Genomic DNA, 26,111 nt, shown 5'->3' with positions numbered 1-26,111 from the left:
TGGCTTAGGTTCCTAAGTTTGGTCTTGGGGAGAAAAAAGGCTTCATATCAGCAAATATGTGCTGCTGCATTTATTTTGGGTATGCAGGACCCTCTCTCCCTGCCACCTGTCCCTCTGCCTTCTAGCTTCAGGTGACAGCGTGTCTAGCTGTAGAGAGAGAGCCCTAGGGACATACTATTCAGAGCATTCCTTCCGGGACTAGGAGATCCTGTATGCTAGTGCATTTTAATGTCTTTCATAAAATCTAAAAGGTGTCGATCATTGGAAACGTTATTTCACGTATCTCTAAGAAAGTAAAAATGCTGGCAAAATATAATGACATGCTGTCAATCGTAAAATGTCTCCTAACTACAGAGGGTTAAAATGTGGGGGAAAAATAATTTCAGAATCAAAGAAATATGTACATAGCTTCTGGGGCCCAGGTTTACAGGGACTTGGCTTCCGACAAACCTCCTTGCAAAGAAATCCCACCCACTGGCTAGTGGGAGCACACGGGCAGCAGGGCAGCCAGGAAGGAGCATTGCGGGTCAAGTGAGCGCACGCATGTGCAAAGGGGCTGCAAGGTCTGTGGCTGCTGTCTCTCTCTTGCTGACATTCACGTTCCTGCCTGGTGCTCCCAAGGCCGAGGAAAGGGGAAGTGGGGGTGGGACAGGAACAAAGGAGTTCCTGCTTCTCACATGGGGCAGGAGACTCCGTCTTCCTGCCTTCTGAGTGTGTTTGGCGGATTTCGTGACATTCTGACGGAGCATCCGGGAGCCACATGAGGCAGGGCTCCTTCTTCTTGTCAGAAACTCCATTTTGTGCCCTGAGAATCTTTGTGCTATACATAAATCCACACAGCAGGGCAGTGATGGCATCCCTGCTGGCATCTTCCTGGTGTAAATTTCAGCATAATGGAATAACGGGAAGTGTGGCGGGCACCTGCCTACCCAGTCCCAACTGGACCCCGTGCTGAGAGGAGAGAGAAGGGTGGGCAGAGAGCCAAGGGCAGAGGGCAGACAGGAAGCAGGAAGCACAGGGGATGCAATAAGGAGAGTGTTGGAGAGAAAGAGTGGCCAACAAAGCTATAAATAAACTGAAATAAAAATAAAAAGGACCTGAGGAAAAAGAATTAGTGGCATTTTCAGCGATGACACATGAAAACAAATGGTTTGCTTGGAGGATTTTCTTCATCTGTGTGTGTGTGTGTGTTTGCATCTAACTGGCCTTGGGGAGGAAGAACAAACATTCATTGCCTGATAACTGAGTTCTGGAATGTTCGGTAAGACTTTGGAATGGGAGTAGTCCCAGGAGAGGTCCAGGGTGGTTGGTGCCTGGACAAGGCAGTGTGAGGTCCTCGTGCTGTGGGCAAGGGTGGCTCCCTCGCCCGGGGCTGGGGCCAGGGTGTGCCGTGCTGGGGTTGGCTTTGTTTCGGTTTCCTCCCAGGTGGGAAAACACAGGCCCAGTTTTGGTTTGCTGGCCCAGGGAGGCTGGGAAGCCTGAGAAGGGGTTGTGAAGGATATGAGGGGGCTTTTCTCCCTTGGCATTGAAGAACATGCACACTGTTTGGTTTTAGGAAGTGGCAGGGATGCCATAGCATTTGAAGTAGTTTTATTTTCAGACTGAAGTGATAGAGTTAACTTTTTAAAAACTAGGTTCCCCAGGGTCCATGGGGCCTAATTAATCAGGGTAATTAATTAGAGTCGTGGACTGTTACAGACACAGGCACTTTATACCCTCAAGGCCATCCATTTATTGAGCCCTTTCTACTTGCTCTCCACTGTGCCAAACAGATTGCATTACCTGCCATTTAGAACCTCCCTGTGAGATAGCTACATGATTATCTCCGTTTGATAGATAAAGTAACTGAGAGATTGCATTTCTCAGGGTCAAATTAAGTGGCAGAACCAGGATTCAAACTCAGGTCTTGCTGAATCCAAAACCCAGGGTCTTAAATACATCATATGTAACAAAAAATTGTCATAAAAATGCCTGACTAGAACATCAACTAAAACTTGAAGAATTAAGTTGCAAGAGTAGTACAAAGAACTTTATTCCACCTTGAGCCATTGGAGAGGAGGGTGCCACAGTGATGTCCCGTGGCCTGAGACATGTCCATCACCCCAAATACTTGAATGTGTATTTTCTGCAAACACAAACATTCTCCTACGTAACTCGTTACATCTATTAAAATCAGAAAATTAACTCTGATATGTTACTACCTTTTAATCCTCAGACCCACTTTAGTTTTACCAAATATTCCCATACGGTCCTTTTTCGCAAAACGATCCACTGCAGTAAGTTCTTCCTCTCTGGAACAGTTCCTCAGACTTCTCTTGATTTTCGTGACCTTGACACTTTTGAAGAGGTCGGGCCAGTTATTTTGCAGAATGTGCCTCAACGTCTGTTTGCCTGGTGTTTCCTCGTTATTCGACAGGGGTTGTGTGTCTGCTGCAGAAATACCCTAGGAGTGACGCGTTCTCATGGGACACGCTCAAGTACCAGCGGACTGATGACCTAACCCGGGGCTCTTGTGTTTTGTCCTCAGGTGGAATTTAGGCAAAACTTACAATATTGTTTTGGGATCTGGACAAGTCGTGTTGGGCATGGACATGGGTCTCCGAGAGATGTGCGTGGGAGAGAAACGGACAGTGATCATCCCTCCCCACCTGGGCTACGGGGAGGCTGGCGTGGGTGAGTTAAAAAAGCGACAGTACACAAGGGTGTTTGGGCACAGTCACCATCAGAATTTTGTGCTTTTTGGGCTGTTGTAGTTGGAACCACAATATGCTGCCTCCATTTAAAACCCAAAGAGACTGTGCTTTCTGTTTTTGGTAAGTATTTAGCATTGTTGTTTAAAGACCCCTGTGAATTCATTGAGGCCATGTTGATGTCCCCTTACCCTCTTGAGAAAAAACAGGTTTCAGTGAAATAAACCTTGGATCTCCAGGCCCACGCATGGGACTTCTCCCTGGGGGAGCTTTCCAGATTTCTCTGGAGTTGGGCTGAGCACGTCCTTCCAGAACTGTTTCCTGGGACAAGTGGAATACCGTGGGCTGTTGCTTCTCACTTCTATCGAGCCTGAAAGCTGTCCAAGACGGTTTCCTTTTTTCTGGAAGAGATTAGTTCTAAGTTCTGGAAATGCTGGCTTTCCCTAATCCTCTCAGTGGTTATGTTTCACCTCACGATTTCGTCCAGAACGTGTCCTCCACGTGGAGGGCTCGGGAACCCCTCTTTTCAGTGTCCCTACCCTGCAGATACCTGGGATGGAAAGGGTTAACCTGTAGACACGATAGGTACTTTGGACTGATTTTGGTTTTTTTCACAACTTTTTAAAATAATTGTAAAAGTACATCCGTTGTTTCCACCAATCCTAGAAAAGACTGTTTAAAAAATATGTTGTGTATTATTTAAGACCTTTCCTATGATATATATTATAAATAATTATATAACATTATATATAAATTATAATCTAGATAATATATAATACTTTTGAATAATATATATGACACTTATGTATTCCATGCTCATATAACTTCTTTTGGGTCTGTACTATACTGTTCTTAGATTGATGTGTATAGTCAGATCTTGGATTATTATTTATGGGCATACTGTGATTTTTAAAGTTCTACTGTTAGATTTATTTAAAAGTTCTACCATTGCAGTCTCTACAGATAGCTTTCAAACTTTTTTTACCAAGACACACAGTAAGAAATACATTTTATCTCCCAATCTGTATTGTATATATACATACAGTTTATACATATATACACTTAGGTTTTTCTTTCTTTGGAGACAGGCTTGCTCTGTTGCCCGGGCTAGAGTGCAGCGGCATCATCACAGCTCACAGCAACCTCAAACTCCTGGGCTCAAGCGATCCTCCTGCCTCAGCCTCCCGAGTAGCTGGGACTAGAGGCATGCGCCACCACACCTGGCTAATTTTTCTGTGCTTTGTAGAGGTGGGGTTTTGATGTTGCTCAGGTGATCCTCCTGCCTTGGCCTCCCAGAGTGCTAGGATTACAGGCATGAGCCACCACACCCAGCCTTACATTTAGTTTTACATATGAAATTGAAACTGAAGTTCATGAAATAATACCTGTCCTTTATAGGTGCAATGTATTCTGATCTATTTTATTCTATTCTTTAATTGAAAAGAAAAAAAAAAACACTGGTCACCGTCCTCTAAACTGATTTCATGACTCATTAAGGGGTCACTGCCTGCAACTGGAAAAGCAGCTAGCCTCTGCTACGCTTTCTTGCTTTGGTAAGAAAGGAGTCAGGTGTGGGAGTGCAGGCGATGGGTGGCGGGCTTGGCCGTGCTGCCCGCGGCTCACCCTGCCTCCCTCCCCTGTCGCTCGTGCAGATGGAGAAGTGCCGGGCAGTGCCGTGCTGGTGTTCGACATCGAGCTGCTGGAGCTGGTGGCTGGCCTACCGGAGGGGTACATGTTCGTATGGAATGGCGAGGTGTCACCCAACCTCTTTGATGAAATCGACAAGGATGGCAACGGAGAAGTCCTCCTCGAAGAGGTAACTGGCTTTGCGGAAAAGTGGGAGGGACGGTGCTCAGGGAATCTTGTGGGGCCAGGGTGCCGGTTCTGAAGGCGAGGCCTCTCAGGGCGAGGACAGCGGCACTGGATTTCTCGTGGTGACGATGACCAGCACGCTCATGTGCCAAGCGCTTTTACACACACCCTCAAAATCGAAGCACACTGCTGTTCTTTGAAGAAACCGAGCCCCTGGGAGGTGGCGGGCACACAGGTCTGCGTTAGTTCTCGGTTTCTGGGTGCCCACCGCGTGCCTGCGTGGTGCTGAGTGTTTCCACATGTGTTCTCCGGTTCAGCCCTCACAACAGCCGTGTAATCGTCTCTGTTTTGTAGAAGAGGAAACTGTGTACAGAGAAGGTAAATGACTTGCCCAGGGTCACACAGCCACCCAGTGGTTTGAGCCGGGACCTCAGGCCCCTTCCTGGAATTGGGCAAAAACTTGTCTATCCCGTCCAGCCCTGGGGAAGCCCAGCTCTCCGCCCGTTCCACATCCAGCTCCCCTTACTCAGCACAAGGCTCCAGCCTTCTTTCCCCCATCTCCCACGTCATCAGCATTTCCCGGCTTCTGGATCTTTCACATTAGAAGCTGTTATTCCTATATAGCAAACATGGTATTATTTTCCCTTCTTTTTATGTATCTTCCCATTTCTTTCCCATTTCTTTTATTTCTTTGTCCCCTTTACAGCAAAAACTTCAAAAGAATTGTCTGTCCTCCCTGCCCCTCCAGTTCCTTTCTTCTATTCTTTTTTTTTTTTGAGACAGAGTCTCTCTCTGTTGCCCCAGCTAGAGTGCCCTGGCGTCAGTCTAGCTCACAGCAACCTCAAACTCCTGGGCTCAAGCAATCCTCCTGCCTCAGCCTCCCGAGTAGCTGGGACTACAAAGCACACGCCACCATACCCAGCTAATTTTTTCTATTTTTGGTGGAGACGGGGGTCTCGCTCTTGCTCAAGCTAGTCTCAAACTCCTGAGCTCAAACGATCCTCCCGCCTCGGCCTCCCAGAGTGCTAGGATTACAGGCGTGAGCCACCACGCCCGGCCTCCTCCATTCTTTGTTAAGCCCACTCCGGTCCGGCTTTGTCCCTCTAGGCTCTGAACCTGCTCTTGCCAAGGTGACCAGAGCCTCCCGTGCTGCTGACTCCAGTGGTCAGTCCTCACGCTCCCCTCGCCCAACATGGCCGACTCCTGAGGATGCTGCTTCCCCCTCTTCCCGGCCACACCCTCTCCTCGTGTCCTTCTGTTTCTCTGGTGGCTCCTTCTCAGGCCTCTTCTCCGAGATCCCTTCCTGTTGGTGTGCCCTGGGCTAAGTGCTGAACTTTACTCTCTTTCCTACTTTGATGTCATTTCTTTGGTGGTCTCATCAGGTCCATACCCTGATGATATCCAGATCTGTAGCTCGTCCTGTCTTCTCTCTCCACCTCACACTCACGCATTCAACTACCCAGTTGACGTCCTCATTTACTGAACCCCTGATATCCGCGCCCCCCCACTCCGAACCTGCTTCACCCAAAGCCTTGCCCATCGCGGCCAGTGGCAACACTGTCCTTGCCCTGGCCCAGGCGAGAGCACTCAGAGATCTCCGCTCCTTTTTCCTCTCATAGGCCACGATAATCCTTCAGCACATCACTAGCTCTACCTCGAGTGCAGAACCTTCCACTTCTCGCCACCTCCGCTCCGTAGCATCTTAGCCCAGTGCCCAGCGGCTCTTTCCTGGATCGCGTCACTGCGGCAGCAGCCTCTGTGAGGCGTCCCCACGGCAGCCAGAGTGGCCGTTCTCACACAGAAGCCTCGTCACAGCCCCTTCTCAGACCTGCAGAGACACCACCTGTCTCAGTGGCCCTCCACCACCTGCATGCTGTGACTGCCCCGCCGGCTACTCTGCCCCTCTGCCAGCCACAGCCCCCTGCTGCTCTGTGACCCCCTGGGCGGTGCCGTCTTCTCTGCTCAGGGGACACTTGCCCCGGATAACTGCCTGGCTGCTTCCCTCACATTCTTCAAGCCTTTGCACAAGTGTCCCCTGCTCACTGAGGTTTTATCCCGACCACCGAATTTAATACTTCAACCCGTTCTTTTCTCCTAACTGAGCTCTACTTTTTAAATTTTTTTCCAGAGCATTTCAGTTTGTAACTTATTATGTAATTTACTTATTTATTATGTTCATGTCTAATTGTCAGTCTTTCCCTTCGAATGCAAGCATTACAAGGGCAGGATTTTTGTTTGTTTGTTTGTATATTGATGTATTTCAAGGGTCTCGAATGGTGCTCAGCACACGGTAGACATTCAGGGCATTTCTATTGCATGAGTGAATGAATGCATGCGTGCAGCAACGCCAGAGGGCGAGTCCTCGGTGGGGAACCAAGTGCGGAGAAGGGATAGCTCTGGTGGCTGCTGTGTATTGGCCACCTGGATCCTGAGGGCTCTTGGAGTCATTTAGTCCAGGAGTTTTTCACCTGCATCTGGAAGAAAAAAACCCAGGTTGTAAGTTGTATGGCTGCCAGGATCTTGGCTATTTTGGTGGCTCAGACTCAAATTCCAGCCCCATCGCTGTTGGACTGCTCTGCTCCTGACCTGGGCCTGGCTTTCTCAGGTGCCGTATCTCATGGTCTGTCTTGTCCCTTTTCTTTCCAGTTCTCAGAGTACATTCATGCCCAGGTGGCATCTGGCAAAGGGAAACTCGCTCCTGGTTTCGACGCTGAAATGATCATGAAGAACATGTTCACCAACCAAGACCGGAACGGAGACGGGAAGGTCACGGCTGAGGAATTTAAACTCAAAGACCAGGAAACCAAACACGATGAACTCTAAACCTGGCATGAGCCAGTTGGTGCCAGGGAGTACGTGACACCAAGCCACCCGTCATGGCAGAACGTGCAGGGAGAGTCTCCCAGAAGGTGCATCATTAGCAAGTAGTAGGTGGGTCACATAGTACCTGGTGCATACATCGGGGTGGGTGGATACACGTGATGAGAATCTTAGCCGGACTGCCAGGGATAGTAAACAAAATCGGCGCAGAGTGCCTTCGCGTGGGACGTGTCAAGATTGAAAAGGCTGCACTGCCGACATTATTTGTGAGCCTTCTGGGAAATTTTGTTATTAAAGGGATATAGGGTTACACAGAAGTTATAACCATCTTGGAGAGAAAAGAAAAAGTGTCCACGGTGTCTACACAAAGAGGGTTACATTTTTTTTTTTTAAACTTGTTGGTGTTTTAAAGATGTTCTCAAGACAGGCAGGAGAGGCAAAGGGCATGTACCAGCCGGGTCCCAGCACTGGTGACAACGGCCCTACCTCCTCCTCCTGTACACACATCCACATACAAACACCCACACACACATGCATACTATGCTCTTCCAGTTCATCATACCCCGTCCTGCTGTGGTCCTCCCATTGGCACTGTGTGACTTGGAGGTTAAAAAGAGCCTCCTGTACAGAAGAAAACCGTGGGCCAACCAAAGGTGTCTTGGACCATGAATACAGAATTCGAGTCTGCCTTTGCCATGTAAGGCCGTCTGCTCAGCTCTCCTTCCCCCCATCTCTCCTGCCCACGGAGCACTCTCTCACTGTTCCACCCTGTGTCGTGCTGATCAGATAGATAGGTTAGGAACTGGGCCTTGCTGGGCAGTCTACAGAGTATTTCACTTGGCCCAGATTGAAGTGTCGTCCCAGTAGATGAGCCATGGAGCATAAATAAGGTGACATTTCTGTGCTGCTCATTTGTGTCCTGGAGACAGTGGTGCCCTGAAGCCTGGGGCCAGCTGCTGCAGGACAGCAGTGACAGCATACCTGCCTGCTTGTGCCCGCCTCCTGCAGTAACCACGTTTGCTACCTTTTGTCTTCTGTTCCCAAGTGGTGTTGGCATCGACCCTGAAGTCATCAGTGATTTTCCTTTTGAAATGGCTTTATTTGACTAATTTAAACTGTTTTGTACTGATGTAGCCCTGAGATAGTTCATGAAAATGCTGTGCACTCTTTCAACGGAATGTTGGGAAGCTGATCTTTTCTGATATAAAATATTGAATTATATTATCTGGTTTCGTGGCATTTCTTTGAAGGCTGAGAGGACACCATGAGAATGCACCAGGCAGTCAGAACCCCCCCCCCCCCCCCCCCCCCCGATAAAAATGGCGGGACAATGTTGTGTTTCCTGACAGGACAGCGCTGCACAGCATATGGGGGTATCTGTCAGGGTCCTGGCCTGAAACGTAGACACCATCCTCTGGAACTCTTGAGAAGCTAAAGAAAGGACTGCAGAGGTGTGGGTGAGGTTCAGGGGACCAGGAGGGATGTTGAGGTGGCTGTGACAGCAGTGTCGGCCAGCGCCACAGGAGACTCTTGCCACCCCTGGCCGCAGGGGTCAGGTCAAGGCAGCAGGAGCGGCACAGGAAGGGCTGCCTGGCGGGTGTCACAGAGGGACACAGCCACCCCTAGAACTGGTTGGCACTGCAGCAGAGGAGAGACAAAATGTCCCGCTTTCCCTGTCCCCTCACTCTCTGCCACTTGCTGCTGGCTCCCGGTAGCTGAACCCCATCTGAAGCCAAGGGACTGGAGCTCTTGGGGCACAGAGAAAGGTGGGAAATGGATCTGATGTAGGGGGTTGTGGGGGAGCAAATGGAGAATAACTGGCACATGTATAAGAAAAAAATATATATATGATTGTTTCTTAAAATCAAATGTTACTGTTTACTCTTTGCAGAAGCAACTTCAGGAAGCCAAGGAGATGGCTCTGGCCTTCCTGGCTGCTGCTGCCCAAGCCACTAATGTTCTTGGCCCTCTTCCCCCCAGCCCACAGTCACTCCGTTTCATTTAACAGAATTCCTTAAGTACATGAGATAGGTTAATGATCTTGCTTCTTGCTAAATGGAATTGCCCCTTGGAATGCATTTGACCTACACCACTTCATTGTCCTGACATGTCTCCATGAAGGTAAAAACCTGTGCTTATTCTCTACCCCAGATTTTCATTTGCCCCTATTTGAATTTCTTCCCTGGCTGCTTTCCACAAGAGTGGAGACAGGTTGGCTGAATGAGGAGTACGTTTCTTTGGGGAAATTAAGATCATGGGCCTTAGAACTTCAGGAAGAGAGGGCACCTGAGGCCTGCAGAGGTGAGTTGAGACGAGAGCTGCCCGGGCACTTCCATTCTTCCCACTGCTGAGGAGGACATTCAATTACCTGTGGCCGCGTCAGGCACATTAACCTGTGTGGATGGGCAGGCTGCTAAGCTGGCCCCACTTTAGATGCTGCTGCGTCACTTGCTTATATTGCATTATGGTTATGGGTTATAGCTCTGCCAGCAAGTCTGTATTAATGAAGGGGCCAGGCCTGGCACAGTGGCTCATGCATGTAATCCTTGCACTCTGGGAGGCCGAGGCAGGAGGATCACTTGAGGTCAGGAGTTCAAGACCAACAAAGTTGCTTTTTTTGAAGACTTTTTCCCTTGGCTCTGAGAGATCTTGGTTTTTAAAAATTTAATAATATTGTTTCTGGTATCACTACAGATACAAAGCTTTTATGCTTATTAATACTTCGATTGTATATGGTCTCCATCCTTAATGCTGGAATTTTGATTGATCAGGGGATTCCTTCTAGCTTACACTGGTCACATTTAAATCTCATTTAAATGCAGACAACACCCAGATTTATAGTTCCTGCTGATATTTTTCCTTTGAGCTCTAGCCTGCCTATATGGTATCTTTTCTTATGCATCTCACAGGCACCTCAAACTTCTGCCTCAGCTCCCAAGTAGCTGGGACTATAGGCATACACTAGGATGCCCAGTTAATTTTTCTATTTTTAGTAGAGACAAGGTCTCGTTCTTGCTCAGGCTGGTTTCAAACTCCTGAGCTCAAGTGATCCTCCTACCTCGGATCTCCCAGAGTGCTAGGAGATTACAGGCGTGACCCACCGCACCCAGCCTGTAGGGACTTGTTGAATGAATGACTCTTCATTTAATCCTTACCTCTAGTTAATACCTCCACTTTACAGATGACAACACTAAGGCTTAGAGAAGTTAGAAATTCACTGCAGGTCACAGAATCAGACTCAGATCCAGGTTTGATTGATTTCAAAGCCTATGCACTTTCTAATCTATTAAACTTGTACTGAACCACCATACTAAACAGCTTGACTGTTGAATCTTGAGGTGACCTGGGAGACGTTTCAGGATTAGTCATTCAAGATCACATTTATCTTTTCCTTGCCAATTCTGCATAGGGTATACGAAAGATAAAACCCTGAACCTGAAGGTTGATTAAATAGACCTTTGGCAACCCAAGTTTTGGTGGCTTAAAAATATACCATGGAATGTTGGTTTCTTGTGAAATCACTCTGGACTGAGCTAGTATTACTGACAATTGTGTTCTTTCTTCCCCCAGTGTCATCAAAATTGTTACTTCTAGCACTCAAAACTGCTTTACCTCATAAAGTAAAATTTAAAGTTGAATAAAACTACTGACTAATGCCAGGCTCTTTATAGAATGTGGTAGTGACCATACACCACCAGTGTTCCCTGGGGCTGCAAAAGGTCCTTCCGCTTCATTGACTCAACCAGACACCGTACTGGGGGATCTAATAACGTGGGTGGATGCCACCGACAATATTGAACCCTGTGTTACGCAGTTCTAAATGCAAATATAAATTTGAAGTGCATGCACAGATGCACATATCTAATCCTCACAAATCTAGAGGATATATCATTATCTTTATAGATGCACAAACTGGGACACAGGTTAAATAATGGGCCTTGGTCACACACTTAATGGCTATGTTAAACTGTTCTAAATACTCAACTCAAACACAAATATTTCAAATATTAGTAGCATCAAGTGGCAGTGAGATGTGATAGGGTTACAAGCATTTAGTAGAAGAGACATAATGAAGTTGTCATGGAACCTCAGAAAGTACATGTTCTCAAGGCATTCATTATAGGGGGAGGAGGGGGGTTAATGAATAGGGAGGCTGAACCATAACTAGAATGCAGGTCATGACTTCACTATGCTTTACAATTACACCACACAGTACAATTATTTAAGGAATCATATTCTAAACTCCTTTGGGAAATAGCCAATATGACAAGTTCTGATAGCAACACGGGATGTAAAGGGCTGTCACTAGAGCAGTGATTCCCAACTGTTTGTTCTGTGTGAAAAAGTCTAGGTAATTCTGATACTGCCATGCCCCACTATCTGCTTTAATGCAACAAGTTTACTTTTGAGGTTGATTTTGAAAATACCTAAGCAGGGTCTAGTTTACCTTTTGCCATTGCATTTTTTGTTTTATTATTTATTATAATAAAAGGAGTAGTGGTGGTGGAGGATAAGAATGCCCATTAAGAATGGGCATCCCCAGGAAAAAAAGGTTTTTTTATCATGTGCCTTCCCTTCCTGCCATATGCGAGTGGAGTCGAGATTGCTGATCACACATACTGAATGGCCAAAACCAGTCAGATCATGCTGTGTGTGCATCAGAGCTCGGATACCATAAGCAAAACAATTAGGTGCCCATAGGATCTGGAATTCAAGGATTATCATCAGGGTCAAATTTATCACAATGGCAAGTCCCAACCTATGAAAACCAATTAGGAGGCAGCAGCAGAGTTTGGGATGGGAAGTCAGGTACAGAGAGAAATGATAGTTCCTAACTTCACATTACTACCAGTTTTAAGTCACCATGAGATCCAGCTCCACTTTGTTTACTGCCTGTGTTTGTTCTGAAATTCAGACTTGAACAATAAACGACTCTCTTTTACTAATGTTTTCAATGGGGGAAAATAATTTTCATAGGTATCGGTATTTTCTGAAGGACAGATTAAATTTTCTCTGCAAGAATCTTTTTATCTTTATACTTATAATGTATAAAGTTTGAAAACATTCAATCTAAATAGTCACTATGACATCTAACAGGTTAGCGTAAAAAAATAAACAGTCACTATGATAAGGACATTAAGAGAAGGAAGGAAGGAAGAAAGGGAGGGAGGGAAAGAGGGAGGAAGGAAAGAGAAAACAAAACCAGGGCAGGTGCTCAATAAATGTTTGTCGAATCAAGGAATAGTTTTGACAACAGAATTAAAAAGGCTTTTCATTTCATATTTGTTATCAGTGCTTCAGTACAGAACATTTTATAATGATTAGTGACATTGTGAACACCAACTTTTTCCAACACTAAGTACCAGTCTTTTCTGGTAAATACTGATTTACCCCAAAGTAACCAAACATAACACAATTTCAAGAGACAGTGATACCATCAGCATCATAACCCAAATTACAAAAATGGCAATATTTAAAATCATGCACATTATTTCACCATTTCATAAAACATCTTGTTAAATTTTGACAAACTTCCCTGGTGTAAAAAAGACTCCTCAAAAACATGATAACATTAAACTACAAAACTCACTTTGGAAAAGTAGGGAGTTATTTTTCTAATTTTGGCTTTAAGATTTTTTTTTTTTTAATCTGTTAAAAAATATAGTGAGGAGTGTGTTGCGAGAAATGGAGAAAGGGGAGCTTCCAGTTGGTGGATTCAACATGTCTGAAAATACTTCAGTTATGTAAAAGGAAACGTCAAGAATAAGGATGTATTATAAATAAGAGTCTTTCAGCAAGATGAACAGATGAGCAGTTCTTGCATCAATTGCACCCATGGGAGAGAGGTCTTCTTGAAGAAAGCTTGTTTATAGAATCTTCTGTAAAATAGAGTTGGCTACCTCCAAAGATTCATCTTGCACTAAAACAATATCATAAGAGTCCATGTACTTTTCTAAAAGCTCATCCACCTAATCAAAAGAAGAACAAAAATAAAATGAACACACAGGGAGAGGCAGCAAATGATTCCAGTACAGACCTCATTGTTATGTTAGATATGTGGGACAAAATATAGTAAATTAAATTCACTTTCATAAAACCTTTGAAATGAAGACAAATACTTTAAAACTTTTAAAAGTCACTGACACTGAAATTTTTCCACATGATAGCTTTTCTCCCCAAAATGATCTTTCTCCAGTCCAGTGGTTCTCAACTGGGATGATTCCAAGGAACATGTGGCAATTTCTGGTGACATTTTTGATTCTTATGACTGAGTGCTACTCAGCCTCTAGTGAATGGGTCCTCAAACTTTTGAAACAGGGAGCCAGTTCACCATCCCTCAGACCGTTGGAGGGCTGTTGGAAAGTGCGGCGCACATTCCACACATGCGCACTGTGGGCCAGGGACAAGTCAGCTGCTAAGCAGGACAGGCAGCATCGGCAAAAACACCTGGCAGGCGGGCCCCCAAAACACCTGGACCCCAGGCTGTAGTTTGAGGACACCTGCTCTAGTGAGTGGAGGACACAGAAGCCTCGCATATAATACCTTCCCTTCCCCCAATACCTATAGCATGCATGTGTGTACCAACTCCTTTAATCATCACCAAAGTGAAGGGGTAAAGAATAATCAAAATGTCTGTGAATTAACTGCTTTTTCAGGTACCTTTGGCAATAATTACCTATAAAGTTTCATCCTAATTTTTTCTTAGCAAGAAAGTTAAATTACAGATCTTTATACTTACTCTATCATTTAGATATCCAATTTTCAGAATGTGTTCAACATTGGCTACCCCATCTGCCATTCTTAAGTCTCCTTGGGAGTCTCCCAGCAGAATTATGTTGCTATTGTCTTTTAGTTGATTAAAATATTCTGTATTCTTCAAGGCACCATCATGTTTGTTAAATACATGAATTAGTTCTCCTTTAAATCCTTTGAGTACTCCCTATAAAAATATAAATCTTTTGAAATAATAGGTTTTGAAAATTCTATTTATTGGATTTTCATATTTTGCAAATTTTAATAAATGTCACTATTATTTCATCATATTTGTACATTTATCTTTGATATTAGAGATCTCAAAGCACTTAAATCCAGTCACATTCATGATAGCTAAGAAGGGCCCCAGGAAGTCAATGATTTTTTAGAGACTACCTTAAGTGGTAAAACAAAATGAGTTAAAAACTCCACTTTTGCTTTTCATTTTGTTCCTAACCAAAATATTCCATCTTACGTATTTCATAATACACTGTCTTAATTAAAAACCTTGGTCAAAAAACATCAGTTCTAATTCACCTTTTTTCCAACTATGAATGTTAAGTTTTCAGAGTTGCTGCATTAAATTACTCTAAAAATTTTACTAATTTTATTGTTAGTCTATAGCTTGAGGAATGAAAATTTAAGAAGGCTATATTGTTTTTAAAAATGAATAACACTGGGAAAAGTGGAGAGTCCCATAGTAGGCATATCCATGTGGCCTAATTTAATGAATATACATTAATAATAATACATTCACATGATTAAAATATTTTCAGAGTTTTAAAGTAATTAAGTTAAAATATTTTCAGATTTTAAAAGTAATTATGAAGAATGATTTGAGCTGGGCACAGTGGCTCATGCCTGTAATCCCAGCACTTTGAGAGGCCAAGGCAGGAGGATCACTTGAGTCCAGGAGTTTGAGGCTACAGTGAGTTATGATGACGCCACTGCGTTCTAGCTGGGGCGACTGAGCGAGACCCTGTCTCTAAAAACAAACAAACAAAATAATGATTTGATATTCTTACATTTTCATCGAAATCCATGAAGTTGGACACAACTTTGACATTTGGATGATAAACACCAGCTTGACGGATAATCTCCTCTAGAACGTCACCGATACCAGCTGAAAATATGAACACCGGGATACTGTGTTGTTGGAGCTTATCAAAGAAATTCTCATATCCTTCCCTGGAAGATGTAGCACAAACTGATGGTTAAAGAGCAAGATATAGCCCCTCTTCACTTAGAAGTTTAAAGAATGAAATATTTCTACCTGATTCTATGGCTCACTTATATTCTCATTTCAAAAGACTGCCTAAAAGGGTTGTTGATGGTATCTAAGATATTAATACTAGTAATGAAAGTTTTTCAAATAACAGTTAATGCTTCACCTTCCTTTTAATCAATTCTAAGAGTACAAACTAGATGTATTTAGAGTCACTGAGTATGAATATAAGCCTTCAGCTCATAATTTAAACCCTTTTCAAAGACACAGCCGCACGTGCCTGTACTCCCAGCTACGTAAGGGGCTAATTACGTGAGGATTGCCCGAGCTCAGGAGTTGAAGATCAGCCTGAGCAAGAGTGAGACCCTGTCTCTTATAAAAATAAAACAGAAAAAGATAGTTAAACTACAACTTGAAAACCCCACTTAGGGTGAAGTGGAAGGCTGCTTGCTGTATACACTATTCATCTACCTTCCCTATTGCCAGAAAAGCATCTAGCATTTCTCTTTCCTAAGATCTTAAAAAAACCTTTTCTTCCCCTTTTACTCTTCTTAGGCTATTTATAGGTTAAATAAAATTGTTGCTGCCTACAAAGGAATGTAATATCCACTAGCTGTCCTCACATTCTTTTTGACAATTTGACAATTTCCTCCTTAGAAGTAGTCACCTTAAAATATAGCATAATCCAAAAACCCAAAAAGAAGCATCATATTTACCCGAATGAGTTGAATTTTTTAAGAAGTGGTAAACAGTATTGAAAATAAGCTTAAAGCTTCTTATAGCTAATAATTCAAGAATTGTAAATATTTTAATTATATTCATCTTCCCTAGAAATAGTTTTCAGAGAAGTTTGAGAATTCAGAAAGTAGATTCATATAAATTTAGAAACAGGGTACTTAGCTAAATCTTTTTCAACTGGATTTATACATTCCTTTCATATTCTATGTCTTTCAAAAGTATTTTGCTAAAAATTGTTAAAATGGTCTTAGTTTAAAAAATTTATGAATTAATCTTGAAGTTTTTAATCTGGATGAAGGAAATATAAATTAGTACTTCAATCTCGTAAGCTTCTTAGTATCTACACCAAGATCTACCATGTTATCCTAAATTCCTTATCTCACTACTATCTGTTTTGTGATAGATGGCATATGGCATATTTTGGATGTTTATATATGTAATATTATATACCTTATTTTAGTAAAAATACACAATTGAATACATATTTAACAATACTTCAAGTCTGTAAACAACAACAACAAAAAACACCAAAAAAAACTTACTTGAGCATAACATCAGATTCTGCCACAATTTCTTTAAGTTTAGCTTTTGGTAAAGATTGTTCAACAAGCAAACGATGTGATTTATTGTACCTGAAGTTTATGATCAAAGAAAAAAAATATAAATTAAAACAAATTAAAACTATTATCTTTATTAGAAAGCATTCTTTAGTGTGAGAAAGTGAGTTTTGTTTATCATATTTGATTAGAGATTTAAATTCACCACTAAGGAATGTATACCCCATTAGTCTCAAAATGTGATAAGCATGTTCTTACTGAATTTCCCAGTTCCCTCAAACTTGGGCTTAGCTTAAGTATGTTAATAAGGTAAAGAGAGGAAACTGCTGTAAACCTTTCCTCAGTCTACAGATAAGAACTCAATCCAGCCTAGGGGGAAATAATCATTTTTCTAATTGCAATAAGAATTAGAGCAAAGCCATTTTTTCAAACTGTTTGTAGTTTGAATTTTCATGAAATGTCTACATTCTGAAGATGCTGTCTGGTGAGGAAGAGAGAAAATCCTTTTTATGAAAATTGTTATGTATAGATTGGCCTGCTTTATATTTATGTAAAAACACCTATAATCACGGCATCTCAGTATAACAGACCTTTACAACCTAACTCTCACCCGTTACAACTATTAAATAGCCAAAAAAGAAAAAAAACTCTAATTCTTCACCTGACACCTATAATATTCCTGAGTGATTCTTCTCTCTGCCTGGGTCAGGTTCTGTCATGTCAGTGGACTCATTCTCCAAAGGAAGCTTATTCCATTGGCAGAAAGCTCTAACTGCCAGACAGCCCTTGACCACGCTGAAATAAATCTTCTTAAGCATTCCAAGTCTAATTCCAGTTCTACTGCTACAGGTGTGTACAGTTAAGTCTTTTCAACATTTAATTTCATTTCAACATTTAATATCATAAACACAAATGAGCTGTGTAGGGTACCCTGTTAAGTAATGAGAAAATGAAGACAAATATCATTCCTGGTCTCTTAAGATTTTAAAACAAGTTGTTACTTCTCAAAGCATATTCTATTCCTTGAAATGTGCCTTAGATAGGATGGCTCAGACACCTCTGATCATCCTGGTGGACTCCTCTGACTCTTTTGAGGTTTTCAAGATTTCTCTTAACAGCATTCTTCCAGAACCCTGGAACAATGCTTTGATGTGTGGTCTGCTTGGAACACTACGTTTTGATTAATGCAATCAACACCAGAGGTCTATTTCTCAGTAACCATGTCACCTGCTGGCTTCAACTGAGTTTAGAGTCAATTTAAATTATAATTCCTTTTATTTACACATTCAGCCACATCTTGTGCATGTACTTAAGAAAAATTATTGTTTCTAATTTTAAGATTTAAGTGCAGGATTTTTAATTTATTCCTATGGAACCTCATCTTAAATAGATTAAACAAAATAAAACATATCCTAGAATGTTAGAGAATTAGATTTCATTTTATTATATTTAATTCACTGCTCCAACTCACTGTATAATTTATGAATCTATTTATATGCAATACAGGGGGAAATAAACTATCAGTTATGACTGTAATATTGTTTTATTATTTTTTTAACCCTCCCACTGCTCAACACACACTTACCATTCTACCATATGTGGGTACTTCTGTTCTACAGTAAGAGAAGGATCAACTTCAATAGCATAATACTTTTCCTTTAGTTTCAATAACTAGAAAGAAATGAATAAATCATGAAGAATATAGAGTTGCCATTAATCTACTTAGTTTTACAGAAAGCAAAATAATGTAAACAAGTATTTTCCATAAACTGCTTTATAAATTGAGCTAATGCATCAATTGACTGAAGACATATTTGTTGATCTTAGTGTACATGTAATTAAATACACCTGCAAAAAGCTCCCGTTCTTTTGTAAAGTATTTTCAGGTGAGCAATTAGGTGAAACCAACTAATAATCAAATTATCACTACAGAAACACTTTATAGCCAGGCATGGTGGTGAGCGCCTATAATCCCAGCTACTCGGGAGGCTGAGGCAGGAGAATCACTTGAGCCCAGGAGTTTGAGGTTGTTGTGAGCTAGGCTGACGCCATGGCACTCCAACCCAAGTGACAGAGCAAGACTCCAAATCAAAAAAACCCATTTTAGTTCTCATATAAACGTATTAAATTTGATTGACATTTTTTTTTTTTTTTTGAGACAGAGTCTCGCTTTGTTGTCCAGGCTAGAGTGAGTGCCACGGCATCAGCCTAGCTCACAGCAACCTCAAACTCCTGGACTCAAGCAATCCTACTGCCTCAGCCTCCCGAGTAGCTGGGACTACAGGCATGTGCCACCATGGCTGGCTAATTATATATATATATATCAGTTGGCCAATTAATTTCTTTCTATTTATAGTAGAGACGGGGTCTCGCTCTTGCTCAGGCTGGTTTTGAACTCCTGACCTCGAGCAATCCGCCCGCCTTGGCCTCCCATTGATTGACATTTTGAGTTGTATATTCACAATTATTTAGGCAAAGTACTGAAGTAAATTTCTGATCAATATAAGGGAATAAAACCTACATAAAACTTAAGTACTTGTGTTTTAATTCTCTAGTTAAGGTAAGAAATCCAGAGTGTTTTGGTAATCATTTAAGAGTTTTAATCTCAGTTTTATTATTAAAAAGTTACTGCTAATTTTATCTTTAAAATATGCTGTAAACATGTAATTCATACAATAAGCCTAACATTTACTGTGTGCTTGCTATGTGCCAGGTATGGCTATAAGCATTTTCATCCATTCTTATTTGTGTGAATGCACCTGAAGAAAGTCTCAGGAAAAAAGGATAATGAAGTTTTTGAGTAACTCTGGATTACTGTTGGTGCTTACCTTTTCCCGACATTCATCTGTAACCAGTTTACAGTTGTCAATGATATCTAAAGAGAGAAAGCAAAACAGGCATTAAAAGAAATACTCTGATGCTACTGCTATCATGAATAATTTTTTTTTTTTTTTTGAGACAGAGTCTCATTTTGTTGCCCAGGCTAGAGTGAGTGCCATGGCGTCAGCCTAGCTCACAGCAACCTCAAACTCCTGGGCTCAAGCGATCCTCCTGCTTCAGCCTCCCGAGTAGCTGGGACTACAGGCATGCGCCACCATGCCTGGCTAATTTTTTCTATATATATTAGTTGGCCAATTAATTTCTTTCTATTTATAGTAGAGACGGGGTCTCGCTGTTGCTCAGGGTGGTTTCCAACCCCTGACCTTGAGCAATCTGCCCACCTCGGCCTCCCAGAGTGCTAGGATTACAGGCATGAGCCACCGCGCCGGCCTCATGAATAATTTTTTAATCAACTTTTCTTTTAGGTTTAAATACTAAGTCAACCAGCATAGTTATTACAACTTTTGGTCTCAGTAGTATAATTCACTTGGCGTTGCTAGAGAAGCTAGAGGTTTTAAAATATGAGATTTAATGGTTGCTCATTTAGTATCACTGACCTAGACAATGCAATGTCTTAAACATTGTGAACTGTTTCCATTTTCTTCTTTATGATTAAATAGAAGAAAATAGATATTTGAAATATACATTAGTAAAAAGATAGCAAATGGTTAACGTAAAAATCTGGAAAATACAGATCACTGCAAAGAAGGAAACAAAAATTACTGTTTTACCATTCAATAATAAATCACTAATATTTTAGTATATTTCCTTTCCATCTTAAAAGTTTTATCTATATTAAATTAAATAAGAGATCATACCAAATCTGTAAGGTTGAATTTTTCCTTTTTCATTTCACACTGTAGCCTATATTTTTCCATGTAATTTTTTTTTTTTTTTTTTTGAGACAGAGTCTGTCTTTGTCACCTGGGCTAGAGTGCCATGGCATCACTCTAGCTCACAGCAACCTCAAAGTCCTGGGCTCAAGTGATCCTCCTGCCTCAGCCTCCCTGGTATTACAGGCACATGCCACCACATCCAGCTAAATTTTCTATTTTTAGTAGAGACGAGGTCTTGTTCTTGCTCAGGCTGGCTGGTCTTGAACTCCTGAGCTCAAGTAATCCTCTTCTTGCCTTGGCCTCCCAGAGTGCTAGGATTATAGGCATGAGCCACTGCACGGGGCCTTTTCCATGTAATTAAAGAACAGAATTTATACCATTTCTGCAGTGTTAAACTTTTTCAAGGTTCATTCAAAGCATTTGCTATTAGAATGAATGAATGAATGATTTATTTTTTTTTTATTTATTTTTTTTTTTTTGAGACAGAGTCTCACTTTTGTTGCCCAGGCTAGAGTGAGTGCCGTGGCGTCAGCCTAGCTCACAGCAACCTCAAACTCCTGGGCTCAAGCGATCCTCCTGCCTCAGCCTCCCGAGTAGCTGGGACTACAGGCATGCGCCACCATGCCCGGCTAATTTTTTGTATATATACTTTTAGTTGGTCAATTAATTTCTTTCTATTTTTAGTAGAGACGAGGTCTCGCTCAGGCTGGTTTCGAACTCCCGACCTTGAGCAATCCGCCCGCCTCGGCCTCCCAGAGTGCTAGGATTACAGGCGTGAGCCACCGCGCCCGGCCGAATGAATGATTTATTTATGAGACAGAGTCTTGCTCTGTTGCCTGGGCTAGAGTACAGTGGCGTCATCATAGCTCACTGCAACCTCAAACTCCTGGGCTCAAGCAATCCTCCTGCCTCAGCCTCCTGAGTAGCTGGGACTACAGGTGCACGCCACCAAGCCTGGCTAATTTTTCTATTTTTTTGTAGAGATCAGGTCTGGTTATGTTGCTCAGGTTGGTCTTAAACTCCTGTCCTCAAGCAATCCTCCTGCCTCAGTCTCACTAAGACCTAGGATTATAGGAGTGAGCCACTGCACCTGGCCCTTAGAAATAATTTTATGTTGTGCTTACTTACTACTGTTTTTGTGAATAAAGCTTTCCCCCTCCCCCTACATTTGGGATTACTTACTTAGAAATTCTCCAAAGAGGAATTACTGGGGTAAAGAGTGTGAAATTTTTAGCAGTTTCTAAATAGAAATGATTTTTTAATTCATACATGTACTAAAACTCAATTGAGAGGGCTTATTTCACTGTTTCCTGGTCAGATTGAAGAGTATTATCTAAAAACTCACCGCCAAGTTGGAAAACAAAAAGGTATAGTTATCCTAGGAATATAATTTAACTTGAGATTTATTGAATGACTAGGTTTTACTTAATTTATACATAAATGATGCAAAGACTTGATAAAATTCCCAGAAAACTGAGTATTAGATAAATACTGTTTCTTTAGGTTAACTCAGAGTATAAAATGATTTAAATATTTATTCAATAAAGTACAGACCATATTTGGCGAAAAATATTTTGGAAGGCTCCATTCCCTTTGGTACCAAAACCATACATGAAAATAGCCATTTATATACAACATGGGGAAAAAAATCCTCCAAATATAATAAGAAAAGCAGGTCTCCTCACATCCAATATCCAAAATGAATTTTAAAAAACTCAATCATCTCACAAGTAACACAGGTAAAAAAGGATCTTAAAATAATGATTACATACTTTTATGAATTTGTTTAAGAATACCACTTACTGTGACATGTTGGGCATCTTTTCCCTTTGTGGGAAAATCTACTGAGTGTCATATCAAAGTCTGTTATTATCTGTTAAGAAACAGGAGAAAGGCATTATGTAAACATAGCCACCACGGGCAGCATTTCCATGTGCTACCCAGATGCATACTGCATGCTTTCCTATATGCATGGGACTGTGCTCAGTCCTTGGCCCCCGTTGTAGGTTATTTTCTCTACATTGAGTTTTATCACACAGTTCATTTATAAAATCCTGGGAATGACCTTAACTACAAGGTGCTATCTTAAGTGTCCTAGCATTGTCATCAATTAAAATATGATTATTCAGCCATAGAAAAGGATACAAAAAATAAAATACAAAATAGAAAACCAATAAACAAAATCAAAATATATATATAAAAAAGGAATGCCATCATATGCAGCAACATTGCTAAGTCTAGAGGTCATTAGGTTAAAGTAAAATAAACCAGGCACAGAGAGACAAATACTGCATGTTCTCACTCATATGTGGGAGGTAAAAGAGTTGATCTCATGAAGGTAGACAGAATGATGGTTACCAGAGGCTGAGAAAGGCAGGAGGGTGGGGGAATGAAAATAGGTTGGTTAATGGGTATAAAATTATAGTTAGATAGAAGAAGTTCTCGTGTTCAATTGCAGAGTAGGGTGATTATAGTTAATGATAATTTATTGTACATTTCAAAATAGCTAGAAGATTTGGAATGTTCTCAACACAAAGAAATCATAGATGTTTGGGGTGATGGATATCCTAATTATCTTGATTTGATCATTACACATTGTATGCATGTATCACAATATAACATGTACCTCATAAATATGTATAATTATTATGTATCAATTTTAAAAACTAGAAAAAAAAAAAAAAAAGAGCCAGGCATATAATCCCAGCACTTTAGGAGGCTGAGGCAGGAGGATCACTTGAAGTCAAGAGTTCAAGACCAGCCTGGGCAACACATTAATGAACAGACCTTGTCTCTATGAAAAGTTAAAAAACAAAGTTAGTCAGGCATGGTGGCTACTTGGGAGGCTGTTGTGGGAGGGTCGCTTGAGCCCAGGAATTTGAGGCTGCAGTGAGCTATAATCAGGTACCACTGTACTCCAGCCTGGGTGACATAGTGAGACCCAATCTCTATAAAAAAAAAAAAAAAAAAGGAATAATTTTTTTAGTTGAATATCCATATTGTTGGTTTAATTTACATTTAAAATATTCCTTTCAAAAAGAGAGACAATTTCTTGAAAAAAATCAATTATCTTCTTTATAACATTACATCTTAATTTGAACTACTATGATTTATTTAAGCATCGAAGAGCAATTTGAAACTACATACTTTTAATATTATTCTTAAAATGGTTTAGTATTTATATACAGTATTAGTTAACTTAATACTAATGAAAACCCAAGATTATCTCAGGTTATTAATTTTTGTTTGTTTTTCCAATGCAGTATTCTGTGTGTTTTACAACTCTAGATGTGTTTTGTAGATTTTACATCCCTAAAGGACAGGCAAAAATTGTCTAAACTTGATTTAATCAGATTTTATCAAAACAGAACATGACTGAATCTGCTTGAACATTAAAAATGAAAGCTTAATAATAAAGGCTTCTTCTTTCTTTTTTTTGGAGACAGGGTCTCACTCTGTTGCCCGAGCTAGAGTGCCACGGCATCAGCCTAGCTCACAGCAACCTCAAACTCCTGGGCTCAAGCGATCCTCCTGCCTCAGCCTCTGGAGTAGCTGAGACTACAGGCATGTGCCACCATGCCCAGCTAATTTTTTCTATATATTTTTAGTTGGCCAATAATTTATTTCTATTTTTAGTAGAGGCAGGGTCTAACTCTTGCTCAGGTTGGTTTTGAACTCCTGACTTTAAGCGATCCACCCGCCTTGACCTCCCAGAGTGTTAGGATTACAGGTGTGAGCCACCATGCCCGGCAATAAAGGCTTCTTGTTAATTGTTCACCTGAAGTTTGGCAGCTCCTCCTTTGATAAGTCCACAGATAATTTCTTCTACTTTTGTAGGGTTCTTGATGTGAACTGAATTTTTCTGGAATTCTGGCATCTAAAAAGTAGAAAGAAATTAATTAATTATTTTTAATTCCTCTTTCTCCAGGTTCCTTTGATACCAAGCAGAAGCTTAAATTATTTAAAGATATAAAAATGTTAAGGCATTATTTTTAAAAAGTCACCATATTATATTACCATTTATACACACAAAAGATGTTAAAAGCATGTCAGTAGTTTCCATCTAGGAGATTACAACAAAACTACATTTGTAATTCAATTACTTTATAGGAAATTGTAATTTTTCTAATTATAAAAGTAATACATGCTTACCATAAAAGTAACAGTAAAAATATAGAAGAGAAAATAAAAATTGCCTGCAGTCATCCTACATGAAGATAAATGACATTTAAATTTATTTTCTACTACTTTCATTGCATATACTTTTGCATCTGGCTTTTTAAAATTAATATTGCATTATATATAGTTACAAAAAATTTTTAAACAGAATTCGTTAATTGAAATTAAATCCCAGAATTGAATGGAAAATACCTTTGAACTTTGTGATAAAGAGTTATTATATTTGTGTCTCCTTAAAATTTAGATGGCATACATATATATATATATTTAAAATGTTTCTGAGTAGAAAGGAAACAAATATTACATGGTTATTCCCCACAAGTTAGTCTTTGTACAGAGAGTTAAAATATATTTAAAATATTTAAAAATTTGAAAAGTTGCTTCAAGATCTTTGTTCCTTTTTACTGTATTATGTTCCAAATAACTTATTGGTATCAATTTTACAACAGATTTATTTCAAATTAAGATCACTACTAAACAGTATTACCCTAGACAGGGTTGTACATGACTATAATCCCAGACACTCCAGAGACTGAGGTGGGAGGATCGCTTGAGCCCAAGAGTTAGACACCAGCCTGGGCAACATGGGGTGAGACCTCATCTCAAAAAAAAAAAAAAAGTATTAGACCACCTGGGTTTAGGCTGCTACTAAGCTGGTTTATTGGTTTATTAAGACTTTAGAGTTGCTCAACAATTTAATATTAAGTATTATTTCTTGTTTCTACCTTATCACAAATAGTATGAAACTGATCAGAGGAAAATCAGTGCAAGAAGCACAGAGCTCTTATAGCACAAGTACAATACAACTTGGAGGACAACATTATGGATTATTTTCTAGTAAGTTACACAGTATAGATAACAATAGTGCCTCAAGTCAAGGTTCTCACTTGTTTGTATTAGATAATCTTTATTTATGTGTATGCTTTTATTCTGGGTATATTATTGCCAATATTAACATAGTTCATGTGTGTTATAGACATGGTTACAAAAAATTCCCTAGTCCTTCTATCTTTGCTATAAGAGAATCTGAACCAGCTTAAGTCTGTAAGGTTCCATGTTGTTCCCATATAATGGACAAAAGTAGAAAAATTGGAAAAAGGTCTAGAATGTTTTCCAAAATAACAGAAGTATACAGAAAAGAGAAGTGCTAAAATTAAAATTTTCTCCATGAATGAAAGACCTAAACCTACAATATACTTAATTTTTAAAGGCTATATTTAAATAGGATAGATGGCCTGCAGTGCAACTAACTTTGATATAGTGATCCTTTTAACTTAATTAGATAAGTTTCAATGGCTTAAAAGTTATCTAAATATTTATTTTACATTGATTTTTCAATAGATGAGAAAAGCAAATAGACACTAGTTCTTAATTCCCTTTTTCATTCATTAATCTATTCACTCAATCAATATTTACCATGTATTTACTTTGTGCCAGACACTCGTGTTAGAAGAGATATGATGATATGCAGCTTAACACTGTTTTCCTGTTGAGTTTTAGGCACTATTGCTGTTTGGAATATCACTTCCGTAGCTCCCTTACAAATACTTCAGCTAGTAAGTTTATCTCTTCACAATTAAATTTTGTTCTTACCTTAGCCTTAACTGGCAGGTGCATAGTA

At 40.6% G+C, this 26,111-nt stretch overlaps 2 protein-coding genes across 6 annotated transcripts in view; one reads left to right on the top strand and one right to left on the bottom strand.

Annotated features, from left to right (window-relative positions):
• FKBP9 (FKBP prolyl isomerase 9) overlaps positions 1-8,543 on the top strand; it is a 43,540-nt gene extending 34,997 nt beyond the window's left edge. Inside the window, exons 8-10 of the mRNA XM_012741271.3 lie at positions 2,528-2,673; positions 4,343-4,506; positions 7,149-8,543. Of these exons, the coding sequence (XP_012596725.3) occupies positions 2,528-2,673; positions 4,343-4,506; positions 7,149-7,325 (487 nt within the window). The 3' untranslated portion in view covers positions 7,326-8,543. The remainder of the gene's footprint in view (positions 1-2,527; positions 2,674-4,342; positions 4,507-7,148) is intronic.
• A 4,047-nt stretch (positions 8,544-12,590) lies between these two features.
• NT5C3A (5'-nucleotidase, cytosolic IIIA) overlaps positions 12,591-26,111 on the bottom strand; it is a 61,148-nt gene continuing 47,627 nt past the window's right edge. For all 5 annotated transcript variants that reach the window (XM_012741272.3, XM_012741274.3, XM_012741273.3 and 2 more), the window contains 8 exons: positions 24,090-24,188; positions 22,115-22,184; positions 19,424-19,470; positions 18,181-18,266; positions 16,581-16,670; positions 15,101-15,263; positions 14,062-14,262; positions 12,591-13,291 (listed from right to left, as the gene is read on the bottom strand). In XM_012741272.3, the coding sequence (XP_012596726.1) occupies positions 13,190-13,291; positions 14,062-14,262; positions 15,101-15,263; positions 16,581-16,670; positions 18,181-18,266; positions 19,424-19,470; positions 22,115-22,184; positions 24,090-24,188 (858 nt within the window). In that variant the 3' untranslated portion in view covers positions 12,591-13,189. The remainder of the gene's footprint in view (positions 13,292-14,061; positions 14,263-15,100; positions 15,264-16,580; positions 16,671-18,180; positions 18,267-19,423; positions 19,471-22,114; positions 22,185-24,089; positions 24,189-26,111) is intronic.

Source organism: Microcebus murinus, chromosome 9 (assembly GCF_040939455.1).
Source record: "Microcebus murinus isolate Inina chromosome 9, M.murinus_Inina_mat1.0, whole genome shotgun sequence".
Taxonomy (NCBI): Eukaryota; Metazoa; Chordata; class Mammalia; order Primates; family Cheirogaleidae; genus Microcebus; species Microcebus murinus.
Note: the sequence above shows the minus strand (reverse complement) of the source record. Positions and strands in the feature narration are given on the sequence as shown.